This window comes from Panthera pardus, unplaced genomic scaffold (assembly GCF_024362965.1).
Source record: "Panthera pardus isolate Hobbes unplaced genomic scaffold, ASM2436296v1 HiC_scaffold_3, whole genome shotgun sequence".
Classification (NCBI taxonomy): Eukaryota; Metazoa; Chordata; class Mammalia; order Carnivora; family Felidae; genus Panthera; species Panthera pardus.
In genome coordinates, this window is record NW_026526876.1 from 46,258,729 (window position 1) to 46,283,186 (window position 24,458).

Below are 24,458 nucleotides of genomic sequence, written 5' to 3' on the forward strand. Positions count from 1 at the left end.
TCAACACAGGATTCTGGAAAGATTGCAGCAATGGCAACATAGTTTATGCAACTCTCTAAATCCAAACAGAAAACAAAACAAAACATATAATTGGACAGAAAATCCAAAAGCTCACAAACAATATTTACAACAAAACTAGATAAAAGGTTATCTCCACAACCCCAAAAATATAAGCAAATAAAGATATATCAGTTACAACCATTAAGACCTGTATGATATACACATCTTTATGGGAGAAAAGAGAGGAAAGCTGTAGGACATCTAATGAAACAAAAAGCAGGAAAAAGCACAAAATGGCAAAGAGTTGGCCACTGAAAAGCCTCACAAGCCAAATACAGACAACTGAAAATGGAATGAGCTGCTCAACAGATTATGAACTGAGTACAAGGATGCCTAACGTTAACAAGTCTGAGAATTAAATGCAGTTAAGTCACTCTAAATTTTATATACTTATAAGTTCTTATTCTTATTATAAACGAATGTATAGGGCCTTTCATGATAACTCCCGAGATTACATAGAAAGTGCTAGGAGTGAAATAAAAAATAAACAGCGGAGAAATAATAAAAACAAAGGAAGGAGAAGGGCAGAGCCAGGACATCTCTCAGAAAGCAAGGCACCATATTTATTTTTGATTGCCTTATGACATTGGATATCCACATACAAATGAAATCGGGTCCCTACTTCATGTACAAAAATTAACTCAAAATAGATTAAAGTTGTAAACGTAATTCTAAAACTATAAAACTATTAAAATAAAACATAAGAAAAAGACTCTATGACATTAAATTTGGCAAAGATTTCCTGGCTGTGAAACCAAAAGCAAAAACATAAATTTAACAACATCAAAATTTAAAACTTCTGCACATGAAATGTTAAAAGAATAAAAAGAAACTTACAGAATAGGAGATAATATGTATAAATTATACATCTAATAAATATGTGTAATCATAACCCCTAATAAGGGGTTAATATCCAGAATATATAAAGAATTCCTACAACTCAACACCAACAACAAAATTTTCAAATGGGCAAAGGACTTGAGTACACATTTCTCTGAACAGGATGTACAAATGGTCAATAGGCATAAGATGCTCAATATTACTAATCATTAAAGAAATGCAAACTGAAACCAAACTACTACCTCATTCTCATCAGGATGGCTACTATCAAAGCAGAAAACAAGTACTGACAAAGATAGGGAGAAATTGGAACCCTTGTGCATCACTGAGAGTGTAAAATGGGGTAGTTCCTGCGGAAAACAGTGTAGAGGTTCCTCAAAAAATTAAAAACAGGGGGCGCCTGGGTGGCGCAGTCGGTTAAGCGTCCGACTTCAGCCAGGTCACGATCTCGCGGTCCGTGAGTTCGAGCCCCGCGTCGGGCTCTGGGCTGATGGCTCGGAGCCTGGAGCCTGTTTCCAATTCTGTGTCTCCCTCTCTCTCTGCCCCTCCCCCGTTCATGCTCTGTCTGTCTCTCTCTGTCCCAAAAATAAATAAAAAACGTTGAAAAAAAATTAAAAAAAAAAAAGAAAAATATGATTAAAAAAAAAAAAAATTAAAAACAGAATTATCATTTGATTTAGCAATACCACTTCTAGGTACATAGCCGAAAGAACTGAAAGCAACATCTTGAGAAGATATTTGCACACCCATGTTCACAGTAGCACTATTCACTAGAGCCAAGAGGTAGAAGCAACCCAAGTGCCAATCAACAGATGAATGGATAAACAATGTGTGGTATAAACGATGTGTGGTATAAACGATGTGTGGTATACACACTGGATGTTGTTCAGCCTTAAAAAGAGAATTCAGACACAAGCCACAAAATGGATGAACTTTGAGGACATTATGTAAGAAGCCAGTCACAAAAAGACAAATACTGTATGATTCCACATATATGAGATCTCTAGAGCAGTCAAATTCACAGAAACAAAAGGTTTAATGGTGGTTACCAAACTGAGGGGAAGGACAAAGGGGGAGTTATCATTTAATGAGCAGAGAGTTTCAGTTCTGAAAGATGTAAAAAAAGTTCTGGAGATTTGCTGCACAACATGTGTATATACTTAACAATACTACATGTACACCTAGAAATGATTAAGATAGCAAATTCAGTGTTAAGCATTATTTGCCAAAGTAAAAAAGAATAACATCCTTATAATGAAAACATTCTTGAAAAACATACTCAAAGAATAGATCAAAATTGTAACCCATTTCAAAACAATCCATGACACTAAGAAAACAGTATGACAACCTGCAGAAGGAAAAAAAAATAAAATAAGAATAGGACATAAAAGAATAACATACCAGAATTAGAAACACTCAGAAATCAGGTGATAAAACTAAGGAAAGAATTAGAAATAAAAGAAAAAGTTATTTAAGAAATAATCACTGAACTAAAAAGAACATGAGAGCAAATAAACAAAACAGATCTTATAAGTGAACTAAGGAAAATTTTTTAAATGAAAAAGAGGGGCATCTGGGTGGCTCAGTCAGTTAAGCATCTGATTCGTGATCTTGGCTCAAGTCATGTTCTCATGGTTCATGAGTTTGAGCCCTGTGTCAGGCTCTGTGCTGACAACATAGGGCTTACTTGGGATTCTGCCTCTCCCTCTGTCTACCCTTCCCCCCCACTTGTGCACTCACTCACTCAAAATAAATAAACTTTAAAATAAATGAACGAGGGGCGCTTGGGTGGCTCAGTCGGTTGAGCATCCGACTTCAGCTCAGGTCATGATCTCATGGTTCATGAGTTCGAGCCCCATGTCGGACTCTGTGCTGACAGCTCAGAGCCTGGAGCCTGCTTCAGATTCTGTGTCTCCCTCTCTCTGCCCCTTCCCCGCTCATGCTCTGTCTCTGTCTCTCAAAAATGAATAAATGTTAAAAAAAAAAAAAAATTAAAATTAAATAAATAAAAATAGAAAAAAATAAATGAATGAGTGGATGAATGAATAAGAAATGAAAAGCTCATAAGAGTAGAAAGTGATAAATACTGAAGACAGGAAAAGAAATCTCAAAATACAGATAATACACCAAGTCCCAAGAAAAAAACAGAGAAAAAAACATAATAAATACTTAAAACTAGAATTCAGGAAATATTTTCTTAGGGGGAAAAAAAGATGGGACGCCTAGGTGGTTCAGTTGGTTAAGTCTCAACTTTGACTCAGGTCATCATCTCTTGGTTTGTGGGTTCAAGCCCCACACTGGGCTCTGTGCTGACAGCTCTGAGCCTGGAGCCTGCTTCAGATTCTGTGAATCCCTCTCTCTCTGCCCCTCCCCTGCTCATGCTCTGTCTCTCTCTGCCTCTCAAAAATAAATAAAAAACATTAAAAAAGAAAAACAAAAAAGATCTAAATCTACATACTAAAAGACACCAGCATATGACGACTCAAAACAACCAAACACATAATAGTAAATTACTGAACTTAAACAAACAAAAAGATTATTCGGGCATTTAGTCCATATCACTGAATGCTTTTAAGAATTAGTTTATAATCAGATTTTACCTAATGGAAAATGGAATTAAACATTTAAGATACCCAATTATAGAAAATATAAGCTATGGATTTTATATCCAGCAATACTGGCTTTAGAGTATGTAAAATACAAACTGTTTTCAAAATATAAAGTCAGGGAATATTGTTTCCACTAGCTGTTCCAGTAGAATCTACTAGAGAACAAGATTCGGACATCAAAACTCCTACTTAATATGGCAGAAAGTGGGGAAGGGGTGTGGGGAACATGGAGTATAAACAAAAAAATGTCTAAGCAGTTCTCTGTAATCAAACTGATGGTAGAATTAAGACTTCCTATCCTGAAATATTTCTGTCTATAAGATGAAATAAAGCAGATGAGTGATTGATTATATAATTTCCAAAGGCTTCAAGAGGTAGGATTCCTCTAGGTATTTATACAAAGGATTCAGGTATGCTGTTTTGAAGGAGCACATGCACCCCAATGTTTACAGCAGTGCTATTGACAATAGCCAAAGCATGGAAAGAACCCAAATGTCCATCGACAGATGAATGGATAAAGAAGATGTGGGTGTGTGGGTGTGTGTGTGTGTGTGTGTGTGTGTGTGTGTGTGTGTGTGTGGAGTATTACTCAGCAATCAAAAAGAATGAAATCTTGCCATTTGCAACAACGTGGATGGAACTAAGTGTATTACGCTAAGCAAAATTAGAGAAAGACAAATATATGACTTCACTCATACATGGAATTTAAGATACAAAACAGATGAACATAAAGGAAGAGAAGCAAAAATAATATAAAAGCAGGGAGGGGAGCAAAACATAAGAGACTCTTAAATACAGAGAACAAACTGTGCGCACTTGGTGGGGTTGTGGGTGGGGAGATGGGATAAATGTACAAGGGCCATTAAGGAAGACACCTGGGATGAGCACTGGGTATTATAAGTAGGGGATGAATCACTGGATTCTACTCCTGAAATCATTATTGCACTATACACTAACTAACTTGGATGTAAATTAAAAAAAATATACATACATAATAATTTTTAAAAAAGGGATTACTAAAATGGAAGGAGACACAGGTGTAATATAAAGAGATTAAGTAAAAACACTCCACAGTCTTGAACTTGAATTATAAATGTAAGCACTGACTCATGAGTTATTTTATCTTTAAAAAAATACATATATCAAAAAAAACCCAGTATTTAATTATATAGCAATTTTAAAGTGTTCATAAATATATTTTGTCTACTGAGATCCCTGGAACTTATCCAATTCAATTTTATCCATACTCCTACCCAGTTTTCTCAAATTATATTCTTTGGCCTAAAAACAACATAACAACAACAAAAACCCCCTATAATGTGTATCAATAATGAACTCTAATGTAAACTAGAACTTTGGATAATAATGTGTCAATAGGAGTTCATCAACTGTAACAAATGTACCACTCGGGGGCAAGATATGTTGATAATGGAGGAGCATGTACACGTATGGGGTCAGGGGGCATATGAAACTCTCTTTACTTTTTACTCAATTTTGATGTTTAACTCAAAACTGCTCTAAAAAATAAAGTCTATTAATAAATTTTAAATAAATAAATAAATAAATAAATAAATTCAGATTCCCCCCTTTCCAAACATCTAACATATTTATCACTGTATTTCCTAGCTCCCTTCACCAAGGAGGTTAGAAACTGTGACCAACCTCATAAAAATAAGCATCCCTAGCACCCAGTTTGGTCTTGAAATATCACTTCCCACTAAAAGGAATCAGGGCTCTTTGAATAAAATGGCTGACTCCAGATATGGAGTAGGAAATGTACATAATGAGCCTAGAACATCTTGCCATAAATATGAGAATAAGAAAGCTAACTCCTAAGAATCACTACTAGGGACTTTTAGAGTCAGAGCAAAGTGACACAGAAGCTAACTTAAAGACATTACATATGTATAAATCCATGAATTCATAATGACATTTTTAAAAATCTAATTGATCACTTCCAGAAAATACTAAGGATAACTAGTAAATAACAGGAAAAAATTGTTTCTTCTTTATGAACTATAACCGTGGGTAGCCAAATAACAGATAACGGGAAGCATCTCTTAGAAGCGTATCTTTATAAAAGTTATTACAAATAATAAATGAAAAACAATAAAATGAGAATATCACTATTTTACAATTTCCAATGAATTAACAGATGTAGGCAATGAACATCGATAGCTGCCAATATCACAGTAAGAGATGCAACTAGGCATGGTGTGATAAAAGAACACACTACTACTTATACTGTTGCCATAGGAAGCAACTATATATCTCCCATCATGTCACTGCATCCAGCTGCCAATTTGCAGAAAATTCCTAGGTCAAAGGAACACACTGAAATGCACCATGAGTATGCAATCAGCATACATGTATTTTTTTTATGGCTTTCTGTATCAATAATTTATTTTTATTCAAAAAATTATATCTAAAATAAGAATTTTAAATATTTCTTCTAAAGATAAATATCTTCCTAGAAATAAGAAATAAAATTCATGTAATGTCAAGGTTTATACTGTTCATTTTAACTCATTTTTTTGGTATGCTTAGTAATCTACCCTATAAAAAAACCATAATATTGTCATTACTTTAACTCTTTACTCCACTAAGAAAAGTGAACCAGGGAGCATCTTTCTATCTGTTAGATGGGATGCTGCCTGATTCATGAATTGCTTAATGAAGTAAATGAAATTGTCAAATTAAACATAAAAGTGAACCACTGTGCTACAGAACACTGAAAGAAAGACCCTGGTTTCAAAATTCATTAGAAATATGAAAAACTTACTGGGTAAACTTTTAACCTCCAACAAAGTCCTGAAACTTGAAGAGGTGGACTGTAAACAGGGTCTGCTCGCTGGCGCAAAGTGCTGAAGTAAAAGAAAACCAACCAAATCCCAAGATCAAAACTGTTGTGAAATATCAACAGGCAAAACCAAACTCTAAGCACTTTACTTATGTTACTTATTTGCAGTCCTAAACAAGTAAATGAAGGTGCTGAACAAGTCAAGACTCCACTGCATAAATTTATATATACTTACATTCTGAAATAAGGTTTAATGATACTGAAATATTCAGCAGTATCTTTTCAGTTTCAAAATTGGGACATTCAAGGGAAAAGGAAAATATAAAGAAAAATAAAACTAAGTGTCCTGAATTTAATTACCACTTCAACAAGCAGTCTTTTACCATTAAAGAAAAAACCCAATGGGCTTCTTCCTCACATAGCTGTAGTACAATTATCCTTTTCTAATATGGAAAAACTTAAGAAATATGCTTAATCTTAACATATGTGGGGATATCCTCAGAAAGTTTGTATTTTAGCCAAAAAATTATCCCATAAGAAAAGACAGATGGAGGAGGGTGCTCCAGCCCCCACTGTGCCACTACGTGGCCCAGTCGGTTAGGCATCCAATTCTTGAATTTGACTCGGGCCAGGATTTCAGGGATGTGAGATCAAGCCCTGCGTCAGGCTCTACACTGAGCATGGAGCCTGCTTAAGATTCTCTCTCTCTGCTTCTCCCCTGCTTAGCTGCTCACGTGCTCTCTCTCTATATCTCTCAAAAGAAAGAGAGATAAAGAGAGAAAGAGAAAGAAAGAGAAAGAGAGAGAGAGAAAGAAAGGAAAGAAAGAGGTATTAATCCTCAAACTTTGGCCTTTGGTGATGGTTATCACCTCCTAGAATTTCTCTCCCCAAGGCAAGGCCTTTTATTTCATGGTTCCCCATTTCCAAACTGTCTTTGAAAACAAGTCCCTTTAAGACCTCAGCGTTTTAAGATCTTTGTTTCCAATCTTCAAGAAAAAGTAGTAAAAGCTAACAAAGTAACATGCAAGTTACAAAGCATAAAATTTCTTATGACAATGGCCTCTCATTCACAATTTCTCACTTCCAGCTAAGATAAATGGACTCAAATCGACTTCTTCCCACCACTCTTATTTCCGAGGATGGGGGATGGTCATTGACCTTAATAATCCCATTCGCCCCACCTTAGTAAAGGCTAAGTGGACCCTCTACTTTAAAAAAAATGGTTTCTTTTCCCAGACTAGATAGAGAAGCAATCTGTCCTGAAGATAAAATATAATCCAGACAAATGACCTATATGTTTCTAATATGAAACTTGCTTCTTCTAAGATTACACACCGAGTGACAAAGATCCTTGTTCTGTATTCTAACCCAAGAATGATACTTCCTGGCTCTTACTTATGTAGACATACAAAAGAAATCTCAGTAGTCAAAAACTCTTACCTGAAATTCTCTAAAACAAAAGTAGCTGAATCATAAGATGGTACTAATTCACTAAAAAGAAGCAAAAGGTAAAATAATTATTTAAGTTTAAAATTTCATTTAATTAAAAAACAAAGTCCCTCAGTAATATCTTTAAAATGTTTTTAAACTAAGTCCCTAAGAAATATTTTTCAATCCTTACTAAATACGGACATTAAACCAAATGAATTTGTAAAACCATCAAAAGCTAACATCAAAAGTTTTCAATTAAATTGGAGACTCAACAAATAGTTTATAAAATAGTTGGGCTTTTTGAGAAGCAACAAGTAAGCATTAAAATAAGCATAAGAGACTCTCAAAACTACTCATGGAAATAGGAAAAGGAAGGGTGCTTAAGTCGGGAACCTAAAATATGAAACAGATATAAAGGAAGTTTAGAAAAAAACAAAAGAAACAGCAAAAGACATCACAATAAATCCCCAACTTCAGTCTCTAAAACAAATTATGAGGAATATTGATGACCTTAAACATTTTAAGAATATTAACTTGGAAATACCATTTTATGGAATAAGAATACATAATCACCTAGGGGCAAATAGAGTGGATAAGCAACAATTTCTTGGCAAGGCGAGATTACCTCAGGCAACTTAACTTTAGTTCCATACATTCTTCTCTAAAGAGAACTGAACTACAACACAACCACAGGATATACCCTTAGATATGTGAATAGTCTACAGTACTGTCATTCAAACACTTCAAAAGTCAGTCAATAAAACATTTAAGATAAAGACACTATCATATACAGTATTATAACATAAAATATTCTGTATTTAATAAATAAAATTATAGAGGCGCCTGGGTGGTTCAGGTTGAGCAACCAACTTCGGCTCAGGTCATGATCTCATGGTTTGTGAGTTTGAGCCCCACGTCGGACTCCGTGCTGACAGCTCAGAGCCTGGAGCCTGCTTCTGATTTTGTGTCTCCCTCTCTCTCTGTCCCTCCCCCACTCATGCTCTGTCTCTCTCTGTCTCAAAACTAAATAAACATTAAAAAAATTTTAATAAATAAAATTAATAAAATTATAAATTTACCAAAAAGATAAACTGCAAGCCATTTCACTGTATCCTCAGATATATCTTCTAAAGTTTAATTCATGAAAATTCATTATTACCAAAATAAAATATATGATAACATCTACAGCACTTTCACACTGTGATAGTGCCTAAAGAAATTAGTGGTTTGCCAGTGAAAACACAGCATAGATTTAAAAATATATTATTTCTTATTTTATGGTAAGTATGTATAGCTAAATAGCTCATATCTTTTTCACATAAGTATGGGGTTTGCCCTGCAACAGTTAACTATATAGCTACTATCCTACTGTCAAACACCCCTAACCATATTCCAAGGCAGCTGTTACCTTTTCTTAAAACACTCATATTCCTCACTCCCAGATGTTTGCCTCGTTAATCTTTACTATTCTTTCAAGTAACAGATTAGAAGTCACGGTCCATTGAACGTCTGCTCTAACTTCTCTCCATTATGTTTCCGCACATTCAGTATACCAAACCCCAATTAGTAGAATGAATGTAAGCAGTACCTAGAAAGCCTACCTGGAACCACAAACCTAATCAGAGCTTCAAGGAAATGTCTCCAGGACAGTTTCCAAATTTGGTCAAGTCATGACATGCTTTTGTTTATAATTTCATGCAAGTTCCAATCATACCAGTGTTGGTTGGTTCTCCCACCAAATTCATAACATCTTTCATAATGTTTTTTCCACCATATCCTTAACATCCAGTGCTATACATTTCCTTTGTTGTTTTGGCTGGAAGACCAAACTATTATTTTGTCATATTTTTGTTAGCCATTAAGGGTCAAAAGAGTTCACCACAAAACTAAAAGGCCACTGCTAGAATGGGAGAAGGTATTTGCAAATGACATTTCGGATAGAGGGTTAGTATCCAAAATCAATAAAGAACTTATCAAACTCAACACCCAAAATACGAATAATTCAGTGAAGAAATAGATAAAAGACATGAACAGACACTTTTCCAAAGAAGACATCCAGATGGCTAATAGACACATGAAAAGATGCTCAACATCATTCATCATCAGGGAAACACAAATTAAAACCACAGAGATACCACCTCACACCTGTCAGAATGGCTAAAATTAACAACTCAGGCAACAACAGAGGTTGGCGAGGATGTGGAGAAAGAGGATCTCTTTTGCACTGCGAGTGGGAATGCAAACTGGTGCAGCCCTCTGGAAAGCAGTCTGGAGGTTCTTCAAAAAGTTAAAAATGGAACTACCCTATGACCCAGCAATTGCACTACTAACTATTTATCCAAGGGATATAGGTGTGCTGTTTCAATGGGGCACATGCACCCCAATGTTTATAGCAGCACTATCAACAATAGCCAAAGTATGGAAAGAGCCCAAATGTCCATCAACAGAGGAAGGGATAAAGAAGATATGGTATATATGGTATATATACACAATGGAGTATTAATTACTCAGCAATCAAAAAGAATGAAATCTTGCTATTTGCAACAACATGGAGGAACTAGAGGGTATTATGCTAAGCGAAATTAGTCAAAGACAAGTATTGTATGACTTCACCCATATGTGGAATTTAAAATACAAAACAGATGAACACAAGGGAAGGGAAGCAAAAATCATATAAAAACAAGAAGGGGGACAAAACATAAGACACTCAAATACAGAGAACAAACTGAAGGTTGCTGGAGGGTTGTAGGTGGGGGCGGGGATGAGCTAAATGGGTAAGAGGCATTAAGGAAGACACTTTTTGGAATGAGCACTGGGTGTTATACATAGGGGATGAATCATTGGAATCTACTCTTGAAATCATTATTGCACTATATGCTAACTAACTTGGAGGTTAAATAAATAACCAAACATACATACATACATACATACATACATACATACATACATACCAAAACACAAAATAAATAAGAGAAGGAGATGATACGTTTAATTCAGAACAGTGGAGTAGAAAGCTTAGGAGCTAAAGAGCTAAAATAGATCACTAAAGCTCACTGACCAAGAGAGTATAGTATGATGTGCCCAAGCTGTCACTTGCAAGAGAAAATGATCACATTCAGAGCACGGAAAACCTCTATCAATCCCAGGGTATTGTGATATACTCCTATACATGTATAATTTTTAGGGAAACTTTTTGAAAAATAACATTGTTAACAAATTAGTGCTATGTGGCAGCATTAAACAGGATGCATTATACAGCTGACCCACACTGTTCAAAGATCAATTGTAATTGATTATGAAATACTAGATTTTAATATATAATTCTATACTATTTAATATGGAATATACACCCATTAAGATTATTAGTTTCTCTTCTCCCCTGTGTAGCACAATAGTGCTGAACATATAGTCTTTAATAAATAACACCGCACTTGTTCAATGACTTATTCTCCATTGTGGCTCCATCACAAATCAACTGATGGAACTTAAGGCAATCCAGTCCTAAGATCTCAAAGCTTAGAAACATTCACCACTGCCTTTGTACATCTAAATTTGATCTGTAACTTAACGTCAATAAAGCTACAAGCCAAAATGTCCAGTAAGGCAGTAAATAAGCATTATTTGGGAGAGAACAGGTCCTAAGGTGAACTTTATCTATGGAAAGCTCCTTAATTTGTCATACTTAAAAAAATTTTTTTTGGTCGTTTCCTCTTTGATGTCCCTCCTACCTGCCTCCCTTGCTCCCTGCCCTCCCAATTTCAGTCCCTTCTATCTACACCAAAAAAACAAGATAATGAAAAGGGACTGTTGGGGTTCTGAGCCACTTAGGCAGTTAGGGAACAGAAAGCAAAACAATCACTGGATGTAAGAGATTGAAAAGAAATCTAAAGCAGAGGTGCCTGCCTAATGAGACACTGCAAGTAGTATCAGCATAGGAGTTTACCTATATTTGTGGTTCCCAAAATTGAGGACAGAATTACTCAGGATGCCCAAGATTCATTATCTAGACATCACCTCCAAATATTGCCAGGCAATAGGCTTGGGAATTTGCATTATGGACAAACACTCCAGAGCTGGCTTTGATATGTGATCCATGCACTATACTTTGAATTGAAAAACATTTACCTTTATATATGGTATTTACATCAAAACTTACGTTTCATTCCGCGGTGATGAATGGTTCCAAAAAGGTATTCTTCAAAACTGAAATGACTGACCATGTTATCAAAGAGGCAGCCTTTCGATACTGGTGAACATCCTTAGTTCACCTAATCTACTTAAGGATAGCAAATACCAAGTACTTTTAGTAATATTCAGTGCTTGATTAAAATAGGAATATTATATCTGGCTTGTTAATTCAGAGAGAAATGAAGACTTAATAGTCAGTGAGATCTACCTGAGTTCTGGCTGTCAAAAGAACTTTACCCTTCTGTTTATAGGACTATGGGTGGTAATAATCCTCAGGAATGCATCTGTGATGAGGAACAAGGGCTTACACCAGAAATTCTAAACCAGGGGCAGTTTTACTCCTAAGAAGCATTTGGCAATGTCTGGAAATATTTTATCACAACTATAAAGGAAAACGTCCTACTGGGACACTGCTAAACATCCCACAATAAACAACAAAGCTCCCTCAACCCCACAGAAAATTATCCTGATCAACAATGTTAAGGTTGAAAAACCCTGGCTTGCACTATTCAGTTGAGTACTATCAATGCCCTGTGGCCATCAGAGGGCACCACATATCAGAGAAAAAAGAAAAGACAATTATACATTTTTAAAACAAAGGCTATTTCCTTTAGGTAACACAGCCTTCAACATACTAAAAATGTGGCAGTATTTCAAAGCCATCTTTAAAGTCTAAGATGGACTAAAATCTGCCATACCAACATTTTTATCTGCAGCAGTGGTTTAACCTCTCTTCTTAGGAACCAACTAAGGAGATTTTAAATGAACAAAATACAAATGCCTAGTTGCACCCAATGTTATGGACCATCTGTGTCCCCCAAAATTTGTATGTGGAGGCTCTAATCCCCAATGTATTTGGAGACAGGACCTTTCCAAAAGAATCCCAAATGAATCTAATATACAGCTAATGCAAGAAACCATTGCTCTAACACTACAGGGCAAAAATGCTTGAAAGAATATGCTGTTCAAAAGAATTCTAAGACTACCCAAGATAAAAACTAAAAGGAGGTAATTAAGATTACCTGAGGTCATAAGGGTGGGAAGGACCCTAACTCAATAAAGCTCGTGTCCTTAGAAGAGAAAAAGATACCAGACACTGATCTCTGTGCTTGAGAGAAAAGGTCTTGTGAGGACACAGGGAGAAGGCTGTAAGCAAGCAAGAAGCCTCATCAGAAATCAGATTTCCTAGCACCTTGATCTCATACTTCTTGCATCCAGAACTATAAGAGAATAAACTTCTGTAGTAGAAACCACCCAGTCTGTGTTATTTTGTCACCCAGTGGCACTGGGTGACACTGTCACCCAGTCTGCTGTTCAAGCAGACTAATCTATCTGCAGAGATTTTATTTCAAATGACCTGAGGTATGAACCAGCATTGGTAATTTTCAATAGAATCCCAACTGAGTCTAACATACAACTAATGCCAAGAACCACTGGTCTTATACCACAGTGCAAACATGCTTGAAAGAATATGCTGGTTCAAAAGGATTCTAAGACTGCCCAAGACAAAAACTAAAAGATGCATAGAACACAACCAGTTGTTTCCTCCCACCACCTTTTAGGATCTTGAGGTAACATCATGTCACCTTCAGAATCTTCTGGCATTTCATCCATATTCTGATTTTTGTTTCTGGCAACATATATGTAAACAATGAGATATAAATTAAATTCAAAAGGTAAATAAAAGAATGACCATACTGCATCATGGATGGACCTTGAGGGCATTATGCTACATAAGTCAGAGAAAGACATACCAAAAAAATTTTAAAAAAAGGGTCAGAAGGTATACACTTCTAGTTATAAAGTAAGTCATGGAGATATACTAGACAGCATTGTGACTATAGTCAAAACTGTACTGCAAATTTTAAAGTTGCTAAGAAAACAGATCTTAAAAGTTCTCATTATAAGAAAAGTTTTGTAACTGTTTATGGTGACAGATGTTAACTAGACTTACTGTGATCGTTCTGCAATACTTGAAAAGGTCAAACCATTATGTTGTACACTTGGAACTAATATGTTACATGTCAATTATATATCAATTTAAAAAGATGAACAGATAGTGATTAAATTGGGATCAGTTACTTTTTCTACAGAAGGTGATACTCCAGGAAGAAACTAACTCCTAATTCAAGATCACCTCTTTACAGTCAAAAGTGTAACTCCACCAGAATTTTTAACCAGATTTACATGTATATAAAGTTTACTAAACCACATCATTATAAATAACACCTTAAAAAACACAGTTAATTAGGAAAACTAACATTCTTTTGAAAGAAGCATGTGCATATGCACATAAACGTTAAATGAAAATCAAGTTAAAAAACTATGTCGCACCTGGTAAAGTCTGGTGGAACAGGAGTGGTAACAAAGGACGCCATGGGCTTCCGATGAACTTGCTGAAACATCATGAGGATCTCTGAGCTCTTAGATATCAACTCACTCTTACTACAAGACCGCAGCTGTGTGAGGAAAACAATCAAATAAACAAAAGTAATATTCACTGGCATCACAAAATCCTCAATAAAGAATAAAAATAGGAATTATCTTGGTCATATTCTAGAAAAAAAATGAGATAAAAATAGAATGACTCTTTCAAAGTGGTTTTGAGAGTTAAGAATCTACAAAGGATCTAAATTATTTCCATTCTAACAGTAAAGTCACTGAGGAAATGTATTTGATTTCTTTTTTTTTTTTTTTTAGCATTTATTTATTATTGAGAGACAGAGACAGACAGAACATGAGCATGGGAGGGGCAGAGAGAGGGGGCGACACAGAATCCGAAGCAGGCTTCAGGCTCTGAGCTGTCAGCACAGAGCCCGGCGCAGGGCTCGAACTCACAGACCACGATATCATGACCTGAGCCGAAGTCAGACACTTAACCGACTGAGCCATCCAGGCGCCCCAAGAAATGTATTTGATTTTAATGCATTTTTCTCACCTTGCACGTTAACATAAATCCAACTATAAGCAAACACAACTGGCATAGAGAAGTTATTATATATACTAATGAACAAAACTCTATAGGTCAATAGCCATCAAACAAGGATTTCTCAAACTGCATTCCGAGAGAGAAATGTTAGGATGTAACAGACCCAGAGAAGTCTCAACTTCCATCAATTTGGAAAACACTACATTATGTAGTGCCAAAGGTTAAAAACTGAGAAATTCAACTCCGGTAAAATAAGCATAATAGTTAAAAGACTTTCTACTCCAGACAATCAATTTGAAGTCCTAATTCTGCCCCACACTAATCATATGACTTTCAGAGTCTGTTTATCTGTAAAACTGGAATCATATCTACCACTGCTTACTTCACTAGGACTGTTGTAACAAGTATGAAGCCATATGTGAGACAGCTTTATAAACTGTTACAGGCTAAACAGTGCCTCCACCAAATTCCTGTTGGTCCTAATCCCTAGTAAGTAACTCAGAATGTTAACTATATTTGGAAATAAGGTCTTTAGAGGATACAAAGAGAAAGCAGTGTCTACAAGAGACACCTCAGGGGAAAACAAAACTTCTGACACTTTGATCTTAAGACTCCCAGTCACCAGAACTATAAGAATATAAGTTTCTATTGTTTAAGCCTCCTAGTCTGTGTTATTTTGTTAGGGATGCCCTAGCAAAGTAATACACTATCAAATGCCATACAGATGACATTCATAATACTCACTACAGTTAGGTTTATATTTTTTAAATGACAGTTGCTTATAACTCGTGAAGAATAATATGATACGATATGACTGGTATCATACGACAAATATCAAAACCTACAGCTTTTATAAAATATTTATTGAATGTGGGGCGCCTGGATGGCTCAGTCAGTTGAGCATCTGACACTTGCTTTTGGCTCAGGTCATAATCTCATGGTTCAGGGGATGGAGCCCCACACGGGGCTCTGCGCTAGCAGCAAGGAGCCTACTACGGATTTTCTCTCTCCCTTGCTCTCTGCACCTCCCCCATTCTCACTCACATGTTCTTGCTCTCAAACTTCAAAAAAATTATAAATAAATAAATATTTAATGCCTATGATGAGTGTCCTTCCTTAACCCCATTTCCTCCAAAGGTAACTCACTCAAATTTATATCACTACCATGTGTTTCCACATGTATTACATGTTCAGCAATGTTCTGAATGTTTTTAGACTTTACATAAATACGACCAAGCTACATCACCATGTAGCCTACATTTTTCAGTTAACATTGCTTCTGAGATTTGTTTATTGGTATCTATAGAGCTACTCATCTCAGCAGTTTTAAAGAATATCATTGCATGAATATGTTATTTTTCTCTGTCAATGAACATTCAGGTTGATTCCCATTCTTCATTATTAAAACTCTGGAGAGAAGACCCTTGTGCAGTTCCTTGTACACATATGCAGGTTTCTCTAGGATTTGAATTACTGGTTGAAGCATACGACAACTTTAGCAGATATTAGCAAACTGCTCTCCAACATAGTTTACATAAGTACTACACAAGTTCCCACTGCTGTATATTGTCAACATTTACATTTTTACCTATTAATTTCTGCCAACTAATGGGTGTAAAATGGCATTTTGTTGTGGTTTTAGTTTATATTTACCAGACTAGCAATGAAACTTCACATTTACTGGTCTCTGTACACTTCTGTAAACTATCTGTTCATCTGCCTTGCCTACTTTTTGAGATTGCTTTAGTTATTTAGAATTAAACTGTATTTCTTTATAAATTCTGGATAGCAATTCCTGTTCAGGTTAGGAGAAACAAGTATCTTTTCCAAGTCTATGGCCTGTCATCCAAGTTGTTGAATTTCTTTTTTTAAAGTTTGAATTTTAATGCATTCAAATCTTTCTATTTTGTACCTACTGTACCTTAAGAAATCTTCCTCTATCCCACATCAAAGGTATTCTCCTCTAAACTCCTCTAAAAATAATCAAATTTTGCTACTGATGTTTAGGTCTTTAGTCCACCTGGAACTAAGTCTTGTGTATAAAATGAAGATCAAATTTTATTTCCCACAGGTACAAATGCCAATATTTGTTGAAAGGCCCATCCTTCTCCATTTCTGTCATGTAATGTATCAAGTCTCCACACATACCTGGGGTTCTGTTTCTGGGCTTTTTATTCTGTTATCTTCTCGAACTGTCCTTGTGCTGAAACTTGTGTCATAATTACTATGTTTTCACATTATGTCTTGATATATGACAGGAATTTTAACTTATTTTTTTAATCTAAGACTATGCTGGCTATATGGGGCCCCTTGCTCTTTCACATTAATATTGGAATTTTACCAAATTCTTAGAAAATTTATGTTGAAATAAAGGCTGAATTGCACTTGTAGAATGGTATCAATAGCACCTTTATAACACTGAATCTTCCCCTGCGTAAATACACCATATTCCATAAAATGTAGTAGGCTATAAATTATTAAACATTAACTATTTCATGTGCTAATATGAAAAAAAAATCTTCGCTAAATTATGGCTGTATTAACTGTTAAGACACATCCCATTTCAAATTTAATTTTTTTTAATGTTTATTTTTGAGAGAGAGATGAAGAGAGAGCGCAAACGCGCGAGTGGGGGAGAGGCAGAGAGAAAGAGAGAGACACAGAATCTGAAGCAGGCTCCAGGCTCTGAGCTGTCAGCACAAAGCCCCATGCCAGGCTTGAACCCACGAACCGCAAGATCATGACTTGAGCCAAAGTTGGACACTTAACTGACTGGGCCACCCAGGCGCCCAAGACATATCCCATATCAAAATAGCATAATATACATCTGAGAATCAATGAGATACAGGATGTTTCTTCATTCAACTCTAGTGTTTACAAAGGTCTCCAACACTTTTTATTAGATTTATTCAAAATCCTTAGTTTTTGTTATATTATGAACAGGATTATTTTCTGAGCTGTTAGCACAGAGCCTGATGCGGGGCTCGAACTCATGAACTGTGAGATCATGACCTGAACCAAAGTCAGTTGCTTAACCGACTAAGTCACCCAGTCGCCCCAAACAGGATTATTTTCCATTAAGTTTTCTAGCCGATTATTTCCGATATTTGATTTCTGTCTTGATAAGCTCACTAAAAAGGTGTAAGTTACATACTTTCTACATAGATAACCATATCCTCTACAAATAACCAATTTTATATCTTCCTTTTAATATCTTTCTACCACATTTATTGTCTTGAGGCCCCTGAGTGGCTCATTATGAACAAATGAGTTAAGCCTGCTTCAGAGTCTGCCTCCCTCTCTCTCTGCCCCAACCCTGCTCACACTCTCTCTCTCTCAAAAGTAAACATTAAAAAAAATTTTTTAAATTTATATATATATATAGTTGTACCATATTTACTGTTTTAATTTAATACACAGGAGTAGCACACTCAGAAGTGAAACGACAATAGGAAGCAACCCTGGATTCTTTATCAGAGCTTCACAATTTTTACCATTTAGACTGTTTCCTATAAAATAAAGTTAAATGTATAGGTGCCTGGGTAGCTCAGTTGGTTAAGTGTCCGATTTCAGGTCAGGTCATGAATTCGCGGTTCATGGGTTCAAGCCCCGCATCAGGCTCTGTGCTGACAGCTCGGAGCCTGGAGCCTGTTTTAGATTCCATGTCTCTCTCTCTCTCACTCTGTTCCTCCCCTGCTTGAGCTCTCTCTCTCTCTCAAAAATAAAGATTAAAAGAATAAAATAAATTTAATGTAGTTCCCTTTTATTTTTTTAATGTTTATTTATTTTTGAGAGAGACAGAGAGAGCGAGTGGGGACATGCAGAGAGAGAGCGAGACACAGAATTCGAAGCAGTCTCCAGACTCCAAGCTGTCAGGACAGAGCCTGATGCAGGGCTCAAACTTGTTCCTTTTTAGTCTTAGTTTGCTAAGTAATTTAGCCATGAATGAGGACCAAATATAATAATGTTACTTTAAAAATTAATATCCTGTTCATTTTTATTTAAATGTTCATATAGTTTTGCTCTGTAATCTTTTGAGTTTATATAATCAAGAAGATTTTTCTGATAGTGAAACATTGCTTTCATTCCTTTGAGTAACCCTACTTGACCTGGCTTTTTCGTTCTTTATTATGATTTTATTTTTTAGTAATCTCTACATCCAACCTGGGACTTGAACTCAAAATCCTGAGATCAACTGTCGCATACTCCACTGACCCATCCCACTGGTCTTGCGCTCATTTGTTTTTGTACGTATCCTACTGATTTTTAACTGCCAGTATATATTTAAGATTTTGGCATTTATGTTAAAATAAAATTGAGCTTTGGGGTGCCTGAGTGGCTCAGTCAGTTAAGCATCTGACTTCAGCTCAAGTCATGATCTCACAGTTCATGAGTTCGAGCCCTGCCTCAAGCTCTGCGCTGACAGCACCAAGCCAGCTTGGGTTTCTCTCTCTCTCCCTCTCTATCCCTCCCCCATGTTCTCTCTCTCAAGTAAATAAACTTTAAAAATAAAATATTGAGCTTTAATTTTCTTACATTGTTCTTATGACAACTGGTTATTAATATTAGTGTTATACAGTCTTGAATGAGATCTAGTACTTTGGTATGCTCTAAGAAAAAATTACTTGATAGGCAAAAGACATCTAAAAATTTGGTAAAAATTTTCCATTAGTCTGAATTTGATGTCTTTAGAAGGAGACTTATCAACAATATAATTTACTTAATGTTTCTTGTTTAAGTTATATACTTTCTTAAGTGACTCTACACAATTACAATTTTCTAAAAATTATCCTCGTCATGTAGATTCTACCTCAATAATGTTGCTCATATTTGTAAAGCACACAGAACACTGGCATAAATATTTACTTTTAAAAATGATTATTATTTAAATTTCTACTGCATCTGTAGTTATATCCCAATTCTTCTTCCCAATACAATACTGAACACTTCCTTCATTTTTCTTGATAACCATGCTAGAATTATCTTCTATTTAATGCATGCTTTTCAAAGATCCAATATTGGGTATGCTGATACTCCCAACTATTTCATGGCTCTCTTTTTTGTGAATTACATCACTATCTTCATGATTTCTTTCCATTTTATGCTTCTACACTATTGTTCCTTTATTAGCCTCTTTAGTTGAACACCATTCATTCATAATTTTCTTAAATTGCACTTTAGACTATGTCTTCTTTTAAATATCCATTAGCGAAGTCTGGTATTTTAATAATTTATCATTTTTTTATTTTCTTAGAAATTTTCTTAAATGTTTATTTGAGAGAGAGCAAGCGAGCCCACATGCAGGGGTGGGGTAGAGGGTAGGAGGGGACAGAGGATCTGAAGCTGGCTCTGTGCTGACAGCAGAGAGAGCGATGTGGGGCTCAAACTCATAAACCATGAGGTCATGACCTGAGCCAAAGTCAGACTCAATTGACTGAGCCACCCAGGCACCCCAATAATTTATCATTTCAATTGCAATTCCTCTTAAGCTCAAGAACAATGTAGATATTTAAAATATTTCAATGTATATTTGAATACATATGATTTTTAAAATAATGTTGGTTTTTGATGTCTACCTTAACTATACTGTGGTCACAGAACATGTTCTTTACATAAGTTTCTGAAATTTCTTCAGACTTCTATATAACTAAGTACTTGGCTAGGTATTGAAACTTTTTTTTCTTAAGTTTATTTATTTATTTTGAGAGAGACAGAAACAGGCAGAGAGAGACACACAATCCCAAGGAGGCTCCACACTGTCACTGCAGAGCCCGATGTGGGGCTTGAACCCACAAAATTGTGAGATCATGACCTTGGCCAAAACCAAGAGTTGGACAGACAAGCCACCCAGGCACTGCAAAATGATTTTTTAAATACTGGGTTTGCAAATAATTTTGTAAACTCCTTTTTATGGATTTTTAAAAAATGTTTATTTATTTATTTTGAGAGAGAGAGAGAGAGAGAGAGCACGTGCACATGGTGGGGGGGGGGGGGGGGGGGGTGGGGAGCAGAGACAGGGAGAGAGAGAATCCCAAGCAGGCTCTGTGCTGTCAGTGCAGAGCCCAATGAGGGGCTCGATCCCATGAACCGTGAGATCATGACCTGAGCTGAAATCAAGAGTCAGACAATTAAACAACTGAACCACCCAGGCACCCTGGAGCAGTTTCATATGAACTGAAACAGAGCATGTATTCTTCATTTGGGGATGCAGGGCTCCCTATATACCTTTTATTTTTTTTCCACATACCTTTTAGATAAAGCATCTTTATTTTTTTTCAAATATCCTGTATTCTTACAAACTTCTTTTAGTTGGTGCTATCAGTTTATTAAGTATTTAAAAACTCACTATAGTGATTTTATCAAAATCATTTAATTCTCTGCTTTCTACATTCTGAGTTTATCCTAGAATACGAAATCATAACTGTCCTATCTTCATACTCTTTTTTAAAAATTTTTTAGGTTTTATTTATTTTTGAGAGAGAGAGACAGAGCATAAGTGGGGGAAGGGCAGAGAGAGAGGGAGACACAGAATCCAAAGCAGACTCCAGGAACTGAGCTGTCAGCACAGAGCCTGATGTGTGGCTCAAACCCATAAACCATGAGATCATGACCTGAGCGAAAGTCGGATGCTTAACCAACTGAGCTATTCAGGTGCCCCTCTTCTTATTCTTAAGGTAGACAGTTCCCTCTTTGTCAGTAGTCCTTTTTATCACTAGTAATGTTTTTTTCCCCATTTTAAATTCCTCACCATTCTCTAGATCTATCTCTTATTAAGTAGATCATTGTGTGATTTTTTTAATTCAAATTAATCCTTTACATTTATTTTTTTATTACTGATATTAGTGTCATTCACTGACAATAATACTCAAAATCCAGAAAAAATTACTCAATTCAAGCCCTGTATTGAGCTTCATGCTGAGCATGGAGCCTGAGCCTACTTAAAAAAAAAAAAAAAAAAAAAGTCGAAGATTGTTCAATCAGATTAAAACATTAGACCCAACTGCATGCAGCCTTTAAGACAGAGACTTTAAATATTTAAAAACAAATATATTAAAAATAAAAAGACAGAATAAGATATGTCATGGTAACATGAGTTAAAAGGAAGATGATGTGGCTTTCTTAAATAGATTTCAAAGCAAAAAATTTATGATAAAGTCATTTCAGGGATGCCTTCAGGGTGGCTCAGTCAGTTAAGCATCTGACCCTTGATTTAGGTTCAGGTCATGATCTCATGGTTCATGAGATCAAGCCCATGTCCGGCTCTGGGCTGACAGTGCAGAGCCTGCTTGGATTCCCTTTCTCTCTCCCTCTCTCTCCATCTCTCTCTTTCAAATAAATAAACTAAAAAAAAAAAAAAAAAAAAAAAGGCATTTTATAGTGATGTTGGAAACAATTAAGAGGATGTAACAATCCTAGGCATTTAGGGCCTTAATAGTATGGCTTCAAAATACATGAAGCAAAAACCGACTGAACTGCCAGAAGAAAAGACAAATAAATACACAATTATTGCTGAAAATGTCAACAACCCTCTCTCAATAATCAAACAGGTAGAAAGAAAATCTACAATATAGTAGACTTGAACAACATCACCAACCAACCTGATCTCAAGACACTGCAATCAGAAAAAAACCAAACATTTGGAAACTAACTAACATGGCTCAAAGAATAACTCACAAAGGAAGAAAATATTTTGAACAGAAATGTCTCAGATTACTAACCCCAGGTTCCATCTTAAGATTTCAGAAAAAGAGCAAATTAAACTCAAACTAAGCAAAAGAAAGAAAACAATTAGATCAAAACAAAGATCAAGGAAATAGAAAACAAAGACAACAAAGAAAAACAAAAAGCCAGGTTCTTTGAAAACATCAGGAAAAATAGATATCCTCTAGCCAAACTGATCAGGCAAAAAAGACACAAACTACCAATACCAGGAAAAAGAGAGGTAATATCACTGCATTCTACAAATTTAAAAGGATAACAAGAGGGGGTGCCTGGGTGGTTCTGTCAGGTGGATAGCCGACTCTTGATTTCTGCTCAGGTCATGATCTCAGGGTCGAGGGATAGGGGCCCATGTCACGCTCTATCCACGCTGAGCATGGGGTCTGCGTAAGATTCTCTCTCTACCTCTAGCCCTCTCCCCTGCTCATGAGCTCTAAAATAAAAACAAATTAAAAAAAAAAAAGGATAAGTGAATATTAAGAACTATGTGCCAATAAATCTGGCAAACTCAAATGAAATAATTCCTTAAAGACCGAAACCACCAAAGCCTACTCAAGAAATAAGTAATATAAACTGCTCTATGTCTATTAAAGGAATTGAATTTGTAGTTGAAAACCACTCCACAAAGAAGGCCCCGGGGTGGTGGTGGGAGGAGTGAGCGGGGAGGGTTGGCGGGAAGTGGGTGCGGGGAGACGAACCCAATAAAAAAAAGAAAACAAGGACCAAATGTCTTCACTGGTGAATTCTATCAAACTTCTAAAGGAACACCAACTCTACAGAACTTATTCCAGAAAACTGAAGAGGGCATACTTTAAAATTCTTTGACCATCATTACTCTAATAACAATACCAGACAAGATACTCTGAGAAAAGAAAACTATCATCTAGTATCTCTGAGGCATGAAAATGCAAAAATTATACATAAAATCTTTTCTAATCAAATCCAATAATTCATTAAAAGGACAGTACATTGACCAAACCAAGGTTTTTAACCCAGAAGTACAAAGTTCATTTAATACTAAAAATAGTAATAATCCATATTAAGAAAAAGGAAAACCATATAAACTTTGATACATGTAGAAAAAGAATTTGACAAAATCCAACATTCATTCCTAATGAAAATTCTCATCAAATAGGAACAGAATTCCAAAACCTGATAAAGAATATCTACATTAAACATTCAGCTAACATCATACTTAAATCAACATTATACTAGAAGTTCTGGTCAGTAAAATCCTGACAGGAACTACATAAAAAGCAGATCAAAAAGAAAATTGTGTGTATTCAGAGATAACACGATTATCTGCAGGCAAACCCAGAAATCTACAAAATAGTTACTAGAACTAAACTAAATCTAGCAAGATTGAAGCATACAAGACCAATATACAGGGGCGCCTGAGTGGCTCAGTCAGTTGAGCAGCCAACTTCAGCTCAGGTCATGATCTCAGGGTTCGTGAGTTCGAGCCCCTCATCAGGCTCAGTGCTGACAGCTCAGAGCCTGGAGCCTGCTTCCGATTCTGTGTGTCCCTCTCTCTCTGCTCCTCCCCCACTCACAATGTGTCTCCCTCTGTCTCTCAAAAATAAATAAACGTTAAAAAAAAAAAAAAAAGACTAATATACAAAAACCAACTGTATAAGCACAAAAAATCAGAAATGAAAAATTTTTTAAAACACTATTTACTATAACATTAAGAATTCTGAAATACTGAATAAATCAGACATAAGATGTGAAAAACTTCTATCCTGAAAACTACAAAACACTGCTGAGAGAAATTATAAAAGACCTAAATAAAGAGTCTTCATGAACAAAGATTCAATATTAAGATGTCACATCTACCTAAACTAATTTATAGATCCAACGCAATTTAAATAAAACCCCAAAA

General features: G+C 35.8%; 1 protein-coding gene across 6 annotated transcripts in view; it reads right to left on the reverse strand.

Moving 5' to 3' along the window:
• TRIM37 (tripartite motif containing 37) overlaps nucleotides 1–24,458 on the reverse strand; it is a 145,603-nt gene that overhangs the window by 89,458 nt on the left and 31,687 nt on the right. For all 6 annotated transcript variants that reach the window (XM_019431070.2, XM_019431075.2, XM_019431074.2 and 3 more), the window contains exons 9-11: nucleotides 14,263–14,387; nucleotides 7,750–7,800; nucleotides 6,292–6,373 (exon numbers count right to left, since the gene is read on the reverse strand). In XM_019431070.2, coding sequence (XP_019286615.1) covers nucleotides 6,292–6,373; nucleotides 7,750–7,800; nucleotides 14,263–14,387 — 258 coding nt within the window. The remainder of the gene's footprint in view (nucleotides 1–6,291; nucleotides 6,374–7,749; nucleotides 7,801–14,262; nucleotides 14,388–24,458) is intronic.